Source organism: Sinocyclocheilus rhinocerous, unplaced genomic scaffold (assembly GCF_001515625.1).
Source record: "Sinocyclocheilus rhinocerous isolate Xijiao unplaced genomic scaffold, SAMN03320098_v1.1 scaffold1226, whole genome shotgun sequence".
In the NCBI taxonomy this organism is placed as follows: Eukaryota; Metazoa; Chordata; class Actinopteri; order Cypriniformes; family Cyprinidae; genus Sinocyclocheilus; species Sinocyclocheilus rhinocerous.
This window is the reverse complement of record NW_015645507.1, coordinates 77,200-90,345: the sequence shown is the minus strand read 5'-3', so window position 1 is coordinate 90,345 and position 13,146 is coordinate 77,200. Positions and strand designations below refer to the sequence as shown.

The 13,146-nt window shown below is 38.1% G+C and overlaps 1 protein-coding gene across 1 annotated transcript in view; it reads left to right on the top strand.

The window, feature by feature from the left end:
* The window catches only part of LOC107706012 (uncharacterized), a 19,922-nt gene extending 7,687 nt beyond the window's left edge, over positions 1–12,235 (top strand). The window contains exons 2-3 of the mRNA XM_016509566.1: positions 2,201–2,266; positions 10,685–12,235. Coding sequence (XP_016365052.1) covers positions 2,201–2,266; positions 10,685–11,814 — 1,196 coding nt within the window. The 3' untranslated portion in view covers positions 11,815–12,235. The remainder of the gene's footprint in view (positions 1–2,200; positions 2,267–10,684) is intronic.
* Positions 12,236–13,146: the final 911 nt, after the last annotated feature.

The window sequence follows — 13,146 nt, the reverse complement described above, 5'->3', positions numbered from 1 at the left end:
TTTGAGGCCGTTGAGGCCGATCACCAATAGCCGATCACAGAAAGCAGTATCTGCCGATCCGATCACCAATGTCAGAATCAATTTTTGTGAAGTTTTATAAATTGTTCCGCAGAACATTACGGAAAATGCTGCATGTTCACATTCAATTTCATTCTACACACGCCCCAGGCTTTTCTTTGTCCTGCATCTCAAACTTTATCATATGAGATATTTGTAATATTCTGAAAATACTTTCGCTGAAATCATTTGTGTGAATCAAGGAAGGCAGTTGCCAGCTTGGATTTATGCTCTGTTGTCCTATTCTGTCTCAGAATCAGAATGAGCTTTATTGCCAGGTATGTTTTCACATACGAGGAATTTGTTTTCATGACAGAAGCTTCCGCAGTGCATTAGAATGACAGCGACAGAACAAAAACACAGATAATAAAAGAATAAAAAAAAGAACCAAGTAAATAAGTAATAATATATAAATTGACAATTGTATGTGCAGGTATATTACAATAGACAGTTTTGTATGTACAGGTATATTATGTGCAAATTTGAGGTGTAGACTAAGTATGTGTGTTAGATAAATAAGTGTATGAGTATATAAATAATGTGTGTTCCACAGTTATTGAAGTGCAGAGGACGGATTCAATGATGGTGGAGTAGAACTGTTTCAGCAGCTCCTGTGGCAGGTTGATCAGTTTTTGATTACCTGATCATCAGTGTCTTGTTGTATCTGGATTTTAATTTAGATAGATAATTTTAAAATTGATCTCAATACAATGGTAATTGATCAGTTACAGGTAAGGAGAAACAAGAAATTGCAGCTAAGCAGACTTATTCAATAGACTGATGATTATGGTAAACAAACACAGCAAAACAAATAATAGCTTTCCAGGCATAATCACCATAAACAAATACAACAACCTCGGGGCTATAAAAGCAAAGACATAAGAAATTTAACTAAAGGTTAGAAATTAGTAACCATGGACACAAATAAGGACTGCTCAAAGGGGTGATGAACATAATCAGTTCCTAAGGTTAAAATGAATATTTTAACTTAATTAAACGTGACACTAACAATTAAAATGTAAGAAGAGGTTGAGTGTATGTGTCACGTGTGTGTGTTCCCGCTGAGTTCCTGTTTGCCCTTATTTGGTCCTTCCTGTTCCTGTCCTCCTTGTATGAATTTGTTTCCAGCTGTGTTTGTTTAATTAGTTAATTTGCTCCCAGATGTGTCCCATTGGTGTCTGTGTATTTATAGTGAGTCCCATTCAGTGTTTCTTTGTCTGCTTTTAAACATTGTGTTGCTGTGTCTCCGAAGTTCCCCGTGTGTTCAAATTAAATTCCATATTCCAGTCGAATACTACATATAACATAAGAGTCAGTTTCATATGGCAATAAGCATGGTACGTTTGCACAATAATACCTTCAAAAACTGAAACTTTATGTTAGAAAATGGGACATGAGTGCAACAATACACGCTATAAAAACATTTTTGGAGCGAGTTTGTGTTTCCCAGAAACTGTAAAGTAAAATTACATGAAAATTAATACAGTAATAGTCAGGGTCACTGTGAAAAGGAATCAATGAAAGAATGAGCAAACCTACAAAGGAAAGAATTTTATGAGTGTTTGAAAATGGGATGTGATGTAAAAGTGCAAAGGTTCACATAGATACTTGGGGTGAATTTACCTTTAATTTTCTCAAAAACTATACAGTAAAAATATTTGAAAATTAATACAGTAATAGTCAGGGACACTGTGAACAGGAATCAATTAAAAGAACGAGCAAACCTCTAAAGAAAATATTTTTATGAGTGTTTGAAAATGGGACGTGATGCAAAAGTACTTATGCATTTATTGGAAAATGGGACACAGTGCAAGTGCCAGGACGCATTTTGATGTTTGGGGTGATTTTGCTTTTAGTTCTCTCCACCATTATACAGTAAAATGGCTAGACAATTAATGTACAATACAAACGTTTATGTACAAAAATAATGTATTTAAAAACTAAAATAAAAGTTAAAATAAGCAAAAGTATAAAGGAAACGTCTGTATGACAGCTTCTTTATATGCATTTTGACTGCTCTCAGCACCCGTACCGTAAGTGCACAATTACACGCGCAATACAAAAAAAGTGCGGCTGGCTTGACCGCAGTTTAAAAACCAAGTGATTCTTAAAGGTTAGTTTCAGTTTCGAAAACGCCCATAAGGACATCAGAGAACGGCGTCGGGGATCTTTAGCGGCTGGCGATTCGTTTTGGACTGTCCTCCTCGAGGTATGAGTAATTATTTTCGTGATATTTTGTTATATTGTGGATGCATTCTTGCGTTGGGCTATATTTTCTCTCTTTTTAGTTGCTTTCATCATTGGGATTGATCGGACGAACGCCTGCATGTGTGTCTGCTCTCCAATAATGATGCGGTTGTGTATTTTGACATCTTTTTTTTTTTTAACAGGATGATCATTTTCAAATCCTTTTTTGAAGAATCGCTACCTTCTGTTTTTTTTTTTTTTGTCGTCATTCTTTTTGTATGCCTTGTATACCGTAAAACGCCTTGATTGGGTCTATATGGAAAAGGGCCCAGAATCTAGAATAACCCGCATATAAAGCGAACACGTTACACAAGTCATTGCATGGTTACCGGTTCGCTACAGAATAGATTTTAACATTCTGATAGTGGTCTATGTAAGGGATAATCACGGCTAGCCATGCATTTAAGGATTTTAAATGCACGACGTGAAGCACGGCTAGCCGTTGATTATCCCGCTTATTCCGTGGTCATTTGCCAAGTTATAGACAAGTTAAAACTACTATTGCTCTTTGCAGCACAATATTTGACCAAATGGGTAAAAATGACAGTTATTTTAAAAAAGACCATATTTAGGGGAGACCGGGGATGATAGTAACCTAGTGGTTGTTCATGCTAGACCTCTCAAACTTTGATACATTGTAGCCACATTTGTCTACTACGAATACAACTCATTGAACTTGTACTACACAATCACAGATTATGTGAGTTAATGTCAAATACAAAGAGTTCCGTTGTTATAACCTTCCTCACTGCTGGGGTGAGTAGTAACACAGGCTGGGGATAGATGTAACAATAAGTGGTAATTTGGTGAAACAATATCCACACTTTCCAAATTATGCAAGAACTTTATTGAAGAACAAAAATGAACAATTTAAACTAACAAAAATATTCTGGAACTTTAAACTCAAGACTATAACAAATTGCTGTGTGTGTCTGTATAGTATATTTATATTTGTTTTGGAACTTTAAACTTAACACTAACATTTCTGTGTGTGTCAGTGTGTGTGTGTAGTGTATTTATTATGGGACTTTAAACTTAACACTAAGATTTCTGTGTGTGTCAGTGTGGGTGTGTCTGTGTGTGTTGGAACTTTAAACTTAACACTATAACAAATTGCTGTGTGTGTCAATGTATGACAATTTTTAATGAACTGTTATAACTATCCCCACCGCAAGCAGCCATTACATAGCTAACTCTTTTAGCATGTGGGTCTGAAGTTAGCATTAATGTCTAGCATCAAATTAAACTAGAGAAATGGCTACTTAAGATTATGCAAGTCATTTTTTTTATCTACATTACAATGAATGCTAGGCAAAAAATAATTTGAATTAAACTGAAAATCACTTTTTGGGTGATAATATTCACTATCTTGCTCACAGACACATGCCACTTCTCCTGTTAGCTCAAAATGGTGATGGGAGTGTATGATATGGATGACATCACCACAGGTTGTTTCTGATTGGCCAAACTGACAGTGTTACAACTAACCCCATGTTGCAACACTCCCCGGTCTCATTTGAATGAATTATACCATGTATTTCAATTAATTAATTATCGATCAATCGATCGAGAGAGAGAGAGAGAGAGATGACAGTTGTATGTACTAGGGATGTCAATTTTCGATAATTTCCATGATTGATCGTCGTTTTAAATTGATCAATTAATCGTTAACCTTAATACTGCGAAATGCGTCTATTGCAGTGGCATATAGCTAGGCCTATTCACTGGCATGACAGGATGTGCAAATGCCACTCAAAACGCAGGCTTCCTCACCCGAATTAAAGGGGTTATAGTCTAAATAAAAGGCTAGTAGCTGGACTGCAAAATGAATAGATGCTATTATGATCATTTGATAAAATGAAGAGAGCGAGCCGTAGTAAGACTACGGATCATTTTACTTTGTTGGCTGTTTCATATCCCGTCACAGAGACCGCTGAACGTGCCTCTATAAATGGTTTCATGGTGCACATTGTTGTATTTTAAAACACAATCGCAATGTTTGCAATTTACATTATGGTCAATTAAAATAAAATGATCCCAAACGTAACTGTGGTGGGGTGTGCTGCGCAGTTAGAGAAGCACTTCAACCTGCAGTGCTACGGAAAACACTGCTGCTCACATGAAACATTTTAATGCGAGTATTAAAAATAATACAAAAAATTGCCAAATATTATTTTCTATATTTAATACAAGTGAGGTACAACGCTTTGTTTATCAGAGAAATAATGGGTTAGCGGGCAAATGTTACATCGTGACTATGCGATTGCATTCATGCTGTTCGATACCTGTACATTTAAAGCCATACGTGGCTTTATGTTCTCTTCTGCCTGTTGGTCACGAGTTTCCAGGAATTTAATAATATTTATTGTCTCTTTTCCCAAATCCTCGCTGTCTCACTCTCTAATTTCGCAGGTTTATTTTATTGTGGTTCACTTTTAATCACTGTTTTCGCATCTCTTACTGTGGTAAACATATGGGGGAAATAAAAGATTTCGTGGCCATGAATTAAGAATTTGTTTCTATGACTTAATTCGTTCCCTTATTTTAGTAAAATCATGGGTTTTCTAGGGAACAAATGAATGAAACATAGACAGTGCCCAAATTAAGTCAAACGTAGAAACAAATTAAATTACGAATGATAGCCTAAGCCTATATACAGAGGCGTTGTGCCCATTCAAAGTGAGGGGATACGTGCCCCCTCAGATTTTTGAGCCAAGTGGATTTTGAATGCAGCTTCCAAAAGACAAAAAATAGCCGAATAATATTTTCAATATTTAATACAATCACACTGGCGTGATTAGAACGTTCAGTGCGTCATACCATTAGCTGCAAAATTCAAATCTGCTTCGCTGGCTGGCGCTGAGCCAGATACAGACACATTTTTACAGCACTGCGCATTAACCAATCACACACACGATTCTGTTGAGCTTATGAATGCAATGACCAATCAGAGGTGCTCAAATGAGTCATCGCTAAAATGCCGGTGTTTTCTTCACTCGCTCGCTGACTAAATACCTCTTTCTGGCGAATTCTCTCGTTAAAAACAACAAACTGCAGATGTGTGTATGAGTCTGTAAGTAAGATATTCATTTCACAGTGTAAACAGCGTAAACAGCAGTTTTTAATGGGAGTTTTTGAGAGTGCTTGAACTCTAGACTGTCAGTGAAAATGTTATTTGATAATGTAAATGTTCTTTGCTCTCTTACAATCAAAGTGTTATGATAAGTAGCTTACTCTGTTTTTATTCACATTAACTTTCAATGTTAAATTCACATTAAATATAAAGTCAGTCGTATTAAAAATATGTTATGGAATGACACCCATATCTGTTACTAAGTAAGCAGACAGGTTTTTATGTAGGCCTAGGCTATAGTAGGCTAGCTGCTCTCCTGAAACCAGAGTGCCTTTTTATTTTTATTGAATGCTTGGAAAAAACAATAACTACGATTGTCATTGTCAAATCATAACAATACAACATCAATAACACTCGCCGTTGTACTTACTGCTTTTTAAGAGAACTCAATAGATCCTAAAACGGCTCGTTCTAACACGCCCCACATGTCTACCTCACTATGTGGGAAGATTTGCATAACGCCGCCCAAATGTTCACGCAAAGAAAGAAGGCGTAACTTTTATTCTCGCTGTAGTATTGTTGCTGCCGTCGTGTCGTGAAGGCGCTGTGTGCTTCGTTGTGAAAGCAGTTGCCGAAACTGAGCCGACACTGCCGGCATTGGGCCATAATCACGCCAGCATAGATTATAAAATTAGCCGGTACTGGACCGAGTCTAGATTTCAAATGGAAATGTATATGAAATACAGACCTATTTATTTGAATTTATTATTGAAAAAGTGACATCAACAAATCTGTATAAACACTATAGAAACTCCAAGAATTCGCAGGACCTCAACTTTATCCTAAAAGATGATCTTGACAAATCTGACAAAAAAATATAAAAAAGCAATCACAAAAAGATTAAAAGAAGTATAGCAGGAAGGCACATTATTAGCCTACACTATTCACATAAAATGTTGTGTAAATAAATTATTAAATTTCACTAACCAACTACAAAATCCATAGTTCATACTTTTAAAACAGATCAGATGATGCTAGACTGTAAAATAAATAAATGAATAAAATAAATAAATAAATAAAAACTGCTTCATGACATATATTTAATGAACCTAAAAAAAAAAAAAAACATTGAGAAAGTGTTTGACAGTCAGCTTAAAAAAATATACGTACAAAGCCAAAGATGCTCAATGCTGTGGAGCCTTTGCGATGACACAAAAACAAAAGGGAGAAAAAGAAAAAAGCATCACTTAATATGAGTCAGATAATACACATATCTGTACAAACTGAACATGGCAAATCCAAGATGCAGGATGACTGCAAGACTAATCACTTACAACAATCGGATGACAATCTGAAAAAGAAAGAAAGAAAAAATAATAAATATTTTCATTATTGAAAATAATTATAATTTTAGGCCTACTTGAAAATGACTTTTTTTCTTCTTCCCTGGTGTAAACACAGACCTAAATGTTTTAAAAGCAGAATTATTATTATTATTATATATTTTTTTATTATTATTATCTCATAGGGAAGCTACATTGGCTTGTGAGTATTTTCTGTCTCTTGAGAGTGCGCATTCAGTGTGCGTCAGTGTGCTTAAGTGTGAAAACATTATTAATGATAATTGTAAAATTAATATATTTTTTAACTTTATACTTATGTACAGTACACAAAAAATACTTTACCTCAGGAAAGCTCTCCCGTCAGGCGATGTCCGCTCAGTCAAAAGGGAGTGCGGCTGTGCGCGTGAACGGACCGCAGCTTATATAACCTCTGGTTCTTTCGTGGGCTTCGCACGTGAGGTGTAAAATAGTCAAAGTTATATTTACATCTGTTTTACTAATTTATTTTTTATCATCTGAGATGTACATTTAAGTCATTATACCTCACGTTATATTTCCCTGGCAAATTAAGATAATAATAATAATAATAATAATATTATATATATATATATATGACACAGATCTCCGTTTCCTGCCTATTTATTCTGGGAAGTGGCACGAGGCTACAATACTCTTTAATTAAGGTCAGACTCTGAAGTATATTTATATGCATTTGAAACGCTCTCGGTTACTCACGTAACATCGGTTCCCTGAGATGAGGGAACGAGACATTGCTATGGGAATTACCCTTTCCTCTAAATACTACTGAAGTCTTATTGAATCACGCCAGTGAATCTGGCCAATGGCGTTCAAGCACGCAAAATATGAGGGGCTCCCACTCTATATAAGCAGCGCTTGTACGTCATCCATTCAGAATCTTGACTGAAGCAACTTGGCATTCTAAGATCCTGAGCTAGGTGACACGGCAATAAGAGCAATGTCTCGTTCCCTCATCTCAGGAAACCGAGGTTATGTGAGTAACCGAGAGTGTTCCGTTTCAATTCGGTCACTCTACATTGCTATGGGAACGTAAAAAATCCCGCCGTGTCACAGCGATGGAGCCTGGCTCGACTAAGTATGTCAAGTTTCACATACGGAACCGTAATGATGTTGGCGCTCTTGTTAAACACAGTTCAGGTCTACAGGACCTAGTCGAAACCATGTAAAAGTCAAGGGGGAGTGCGGCAACTAGACGATGCCGCGTCACACCAGGGGCGGAGTTAACACCAGTTTTTGAAACAGAGAATGTGAAATGGCGGCGGCTCCGGCACCATCACATATAGATTAGTTGAAGTTTGTTTAATTTCAATGAAATTATGTGTTATGATGCAACAGTCGTACCGGTGCTCAAATAAGCAAAGTATGATGGTGATCATGTCCTAAAAGACGTGATAAACTATATCATAACAATGTGATAAGCTGATAGGGACAGTATTGAATTGGTGGTACGTCAATACAGGGGTGTAAACGACCTAGTCGAAACCACTGAGTCAAGCAGCTCAGATCATAACTGAGGCTGAGTAGGCGCGTGCGCTGCTCGCATTGACAGCACATGTGAGGCAAGCGACGACACATCTAGGTTATAAAACCTCGCGAAAGTGCTGGGTGACAACCAGCCTGCCGCCATGCAAATGTCCTGAATAAATATGCCATTTGCCCAGGCCCACGAGGATGCGAGTACGCGGGTTGAATGGGCCCAAACCCCTATAGGACATTTCACGCCTTTAGAGCTATAAGCCAAAGCAATTGCGTAGACGATTCAGTGTGACAGCCTTTGCTTGGACACAGGCAGGCCTTTTGTGCACCCTCCAAAGCATACAAATAGCTGCTCTGGGAGCCTGAACTGTCTAGAGCGCTCGATATAAATGCGCACCGCATGTACAGGGCACAGCAAATGTGTATTAAGCTTAAGTTTAAATGGAGTCGAAGCACTTTAGGCACATAACCCTTCTTAGGCTTTAAGGTGAGTCTGCAAACACCTGGCCCGAACTCAATACATGAGTCGTCAATTGACAGCGCCTGCAGGTCCCCAACTTGCTTAACAGAGGCCAGCGCTCGCAAGCTCGTTGATTGAATGGGCTCGAACGGGGGTCCCATGAGAGCGTCCAGCACAAGCGCCAAATCCCAAGTGGGCAGGGTGGAAAGGCAAGGAGGGTTCAGCCTTCTTGCCCCTTTTAATAATCGTATGATCAGGTCATTTCTGCCGATTACGCGATTATCGACGTGCGCATGGAACGCTGCCTTGGAATAATAATAATAATAATAATAATAATTCATTACATTTATATAGCGCTTTTCTAGGCACTCAAAGCGCTTTACATTGTCAGGGGGTATCTCCTCATCCACCACCAGTGTGCAGCATCCACCTGGATGATGCGACGGCAGCCATAGTGCGCCAGAACGCCCACCACACACCAGCTTATTGGTGGAGAGGAGACAGAGTGATGAAGCCAATCAGCAGATATGGGGATTGTTAGGAGGCCATAATGATCAGAGGCCAATGGGTGAATTTGGCCAGGATGCCGAGGTCACACCTCTACTCTTTTCGAAAGACATCCTGGGATTTTTAATGACCACAGAGAGTCAGGACCTCGGTTTAACGTCTCATCCGAAGGACGGTGCTTGTTGACAGTATAGTGTCCCCGTCACTACACTGGGGCGTTAGGACCCACACAGACCACAGGGTGAGCCCCCCCAGCTGGCCTCACTAACACCTCTTCCAGCAGCTACCTAGTTTTCCCAGAAGGTCTCCCATCCAGGTACTGACCAGGCTCAGCCCTGCTTAGCTTCAGTGGGCAACCAATCTTGGGCTACAGGGTGATATGGCTGCCGGGTGTAGCGGCCACATACACTTTCTATGTGGATGGCGTACGACCACCGTCAAATCGCTCTTGAAGGAAGGCAAGAATTATTGGTATTGGGAAGTTGAATGGGTCTTTGGCCCGCGACCCGCACCAATTTGTGAAAACTCTCCATTTATGTGCGTAAAGACGTCTAGTGGAAGGAGCTCTAGCCTCAGAGATAGTGTTCAACATGCGCTGAGGAAGTGCATCTGTTACAGGCAAGCTCTGTTGAGCGGCCAGACATGAAGGCTCCATGACTCTGGATTTGGATGCCATATCGTTAACTGTGCTTGAGAGAGGAGGTCTCTCTTCAGTGGGGCTACCAGCATCTCCACCAGTTCTGGAAACCACGGCTGATTGGGCCATTTCGGTGCCACTAACAGAACTGATTCATTTTCCTCTCTGATTTTGCAAAGCACGCGAGTCATAATGCACAGCCAGAACCAAACGGACAGAACGGCAAAACTAACTGAATTATAACTGCCACCGTTTAGAATAAAACAAACTTGTATTTTATGACCAGAGCTGATGCAAAAAACAAAACAATTTGTGAAATGTTTGCGATTTGTAGAGTAAAGTACCGGCAGCTCAAGCATTTTCATAATCTCTAATTTGAATAAAAAGACTTTGATTCTGGAACTCATTCTTGTTAAGTACGGCCGCTGTTGTCACCAGAAAAACGTTTACCCTGCAAGCGCCAGTCCGGAAGCCAGGATCACGGAAGTGTGAAAAAGGCTAATTCGCAAAGGCATTGAAGTTTCAGTTTTGAAAATGCCCATAATCAGAGAACGGCGTCTGCAGGGATCTTTCCTAAAGACTGGCGATTTGTTGTAGACTGTCTATCTCTATAGCATATGAGTAATTCTTTTCGTGATGTGTTGTTATGTTGTGCATGCATTATTTAGGCTATATTTTCTCTCTTTTTAGTTTGGGTTTTCTCTCTTTTATTAGTTGGCTGTTTGGACGAACTGTAAGTTATAACTGTTGCAAACATCTGTTTTTCTCACATAACTGTCAAAAATGTATATATATATGATATTAGAAGTAAAAATCTCATTATAAAATGTTGCTATTTCCAACAGCCAGTGTTTCGCTGTCAGAGAGAAAGATTGTGCTTCTTGGGAAAACAGGAGACGGCAAAAGCAGCGCTGGGAATACAATTCTTGGAAAAAATGTGTTCAGCACTAAAGCTTCAGCTAATTCTGTAACAGATAAATGTGTAAGTGCAGCTGGGATGCTCGATGGAAGAAAGATCACAGTGATTGACACACCTGGATTCTTTGACACAGATCGTGATGAAGAGGAGATCAAATCTGAGATTGTGAAAGCTCTGACTCACTGCGCTCCAGGCATCAATGCTTTTGTCATGGTCCTAAAGGTCGGAAGATACACAAGACAAGAAAACGAGGTGGTACAGAAAATCCTGAACACCTTCAAAGATGAACACCTCTTAAAACACACAGTGATCTTATTCACTTTTGGTGATCAACTAGAAGACCAAACCATTGAAGAGTTTGTGAAGGCCAGTTCACAACTACAGGAGCTGGTTGATAAATGTGGAGGTCGCTGTCACGTCGTCGACAACAAATACTGGAACAACTGTCATTCAGGGTACACGAGCAACAGGGTTCAGGTGAAAAATCTGCTGGAGACCATCGACAAGATGGTGGAAGAGAACGGCTGCTACAGCAATGAGCTTCTTCAGATGTTGGAGAAAGAAATTCAAGAGGAAATGAAAAATAATAAGAACTTGCCTCCAGAAGAGCAACGAGAAAAAGCAAAGAAAATTGTTCATAAAAAATTTCTTAAGCAGCTTGTAGGAGCATCAACAGCAGTGGTGATCGGTGCTCTTCTGGGAGCATGTGTTGCAGTAGCTTTTGTTTATACTTTATTAAAACCATTGAAAAGATGTATTGCTAAAAGAGGTGCAGTAGTAGTGACAGAAAATGTAGCGGAATCAAGTGAGGAATTTAAACTTGTGGCTTCAAGAAGAGTAGGAGTAGTAGCAAAAGCAGGAGTAGCTGTTATTGGAGTCGCAGCTGTTGTAGGAGCTGCTGGAGGAGGAATCACTGGATGGAAAGCAGCAGAAGAAGCTGATTCAGTGTATGACGCCATGATCAAGGCAGCACAGCTTAACTACGAGAATGCAACAGCTCTGGTTGAGAAAGCAGTAGAAGTAGTTCAGCTTGGGTCTAAGAAAAAAATAAAATAAATGGATATTGACTAGCATTTTCATTTAGAGTAATGCATGATCTCCAGCTTTAAGTTTTGGGAATGTGTAAATAACAAAAAAAAAAAAATGCTTTTCAGATTCATTTAAACATCATTTGAGTATTTGCTAGTGTGTTAATTAAATTGTGTTGCAGTCACACGTGTTTGATTCTCTGTTCAGTTTCCTGTACATGCGTATAGATGTGACCTGGGTTTCATTACCGCAAATCTTACCTAGAAATGTATCTTTTCTTCCTTGAGTTATCAGTGACAAAAGATAATAATCTATTAATATATGTGTGACTGAGTGTGTTTGATTATTGCACAGCCAGTGTACACGATAACGGAGATTAAAAAAATAATAATAATGGGGTAAAACAATATGCCTTTAAAATGATACTCTACAACAGTGCACAATGTTTTTTTGTTTTGTATTTGTTTTATTCTGTGCATTATTCTGCATCATTTTCATGAAAATGTGTGTTCAGTTAAAAATAAATAAATACATTCTAAATGTTTGTGATTTGCCAGAATGACTTCAGTCAGCATTCAATTCAGAATTATTTGTATTCACATTTTTTTCCCCAAAAAATTGTAAACGGTACAAAACTTTACTTTTAAAACTGTATTTTGTCCAGTAGATGTCGCTCATGCAACTCATAGAGGCCTTTACTGGAGTTCTCTGGTAACAAGGCAAACATGATGTTCTTCATATTTGACACACACATACACACACACACGTTTCTTAATATTCATTTTAAATATACTCTAATCCTATATATATATATATAGGCGCTGATGTATGTTTCTGCCGGTGGGTGCTCAACCCCCAATAATATTTTTATTATGTTCTCTCAACATAATTTATCCCTGTTTATGTTACATAACTTATGTCAAATGAACATGATTTTTTATGTTGTTTTTATGATTTTTGTGCCACGTACCTCCTGTTGATTTAACATCATTTTTGTTTAAATAAAAGCTTTATCCACTATATGCAGTGGTGTTTCAATAAATTAAATAAAACTATGATAAAATGTACGATAAATCCAGATCAAATTAATAACAGAATAAAAAAGGCTTTGGTAAACAATAAGTACTACTTTTTAAATAAATAAAAGCGTTTTAGCACCCTAATATTGTAGATTTTTAAGTAAGGCAATAAGCAAAAACATTTCTTGGAAAGAAATACTGTATTTTTTCAATAGTACACAACAATCCACACAGATTACAAATATACAGGAGACATGTTACAGACATAGCTCATTTGTTTGAAATGCATCTGTTAAAGTATAATATAAGCCCATATAAAAGCAAAATCCAAAACTAAAAC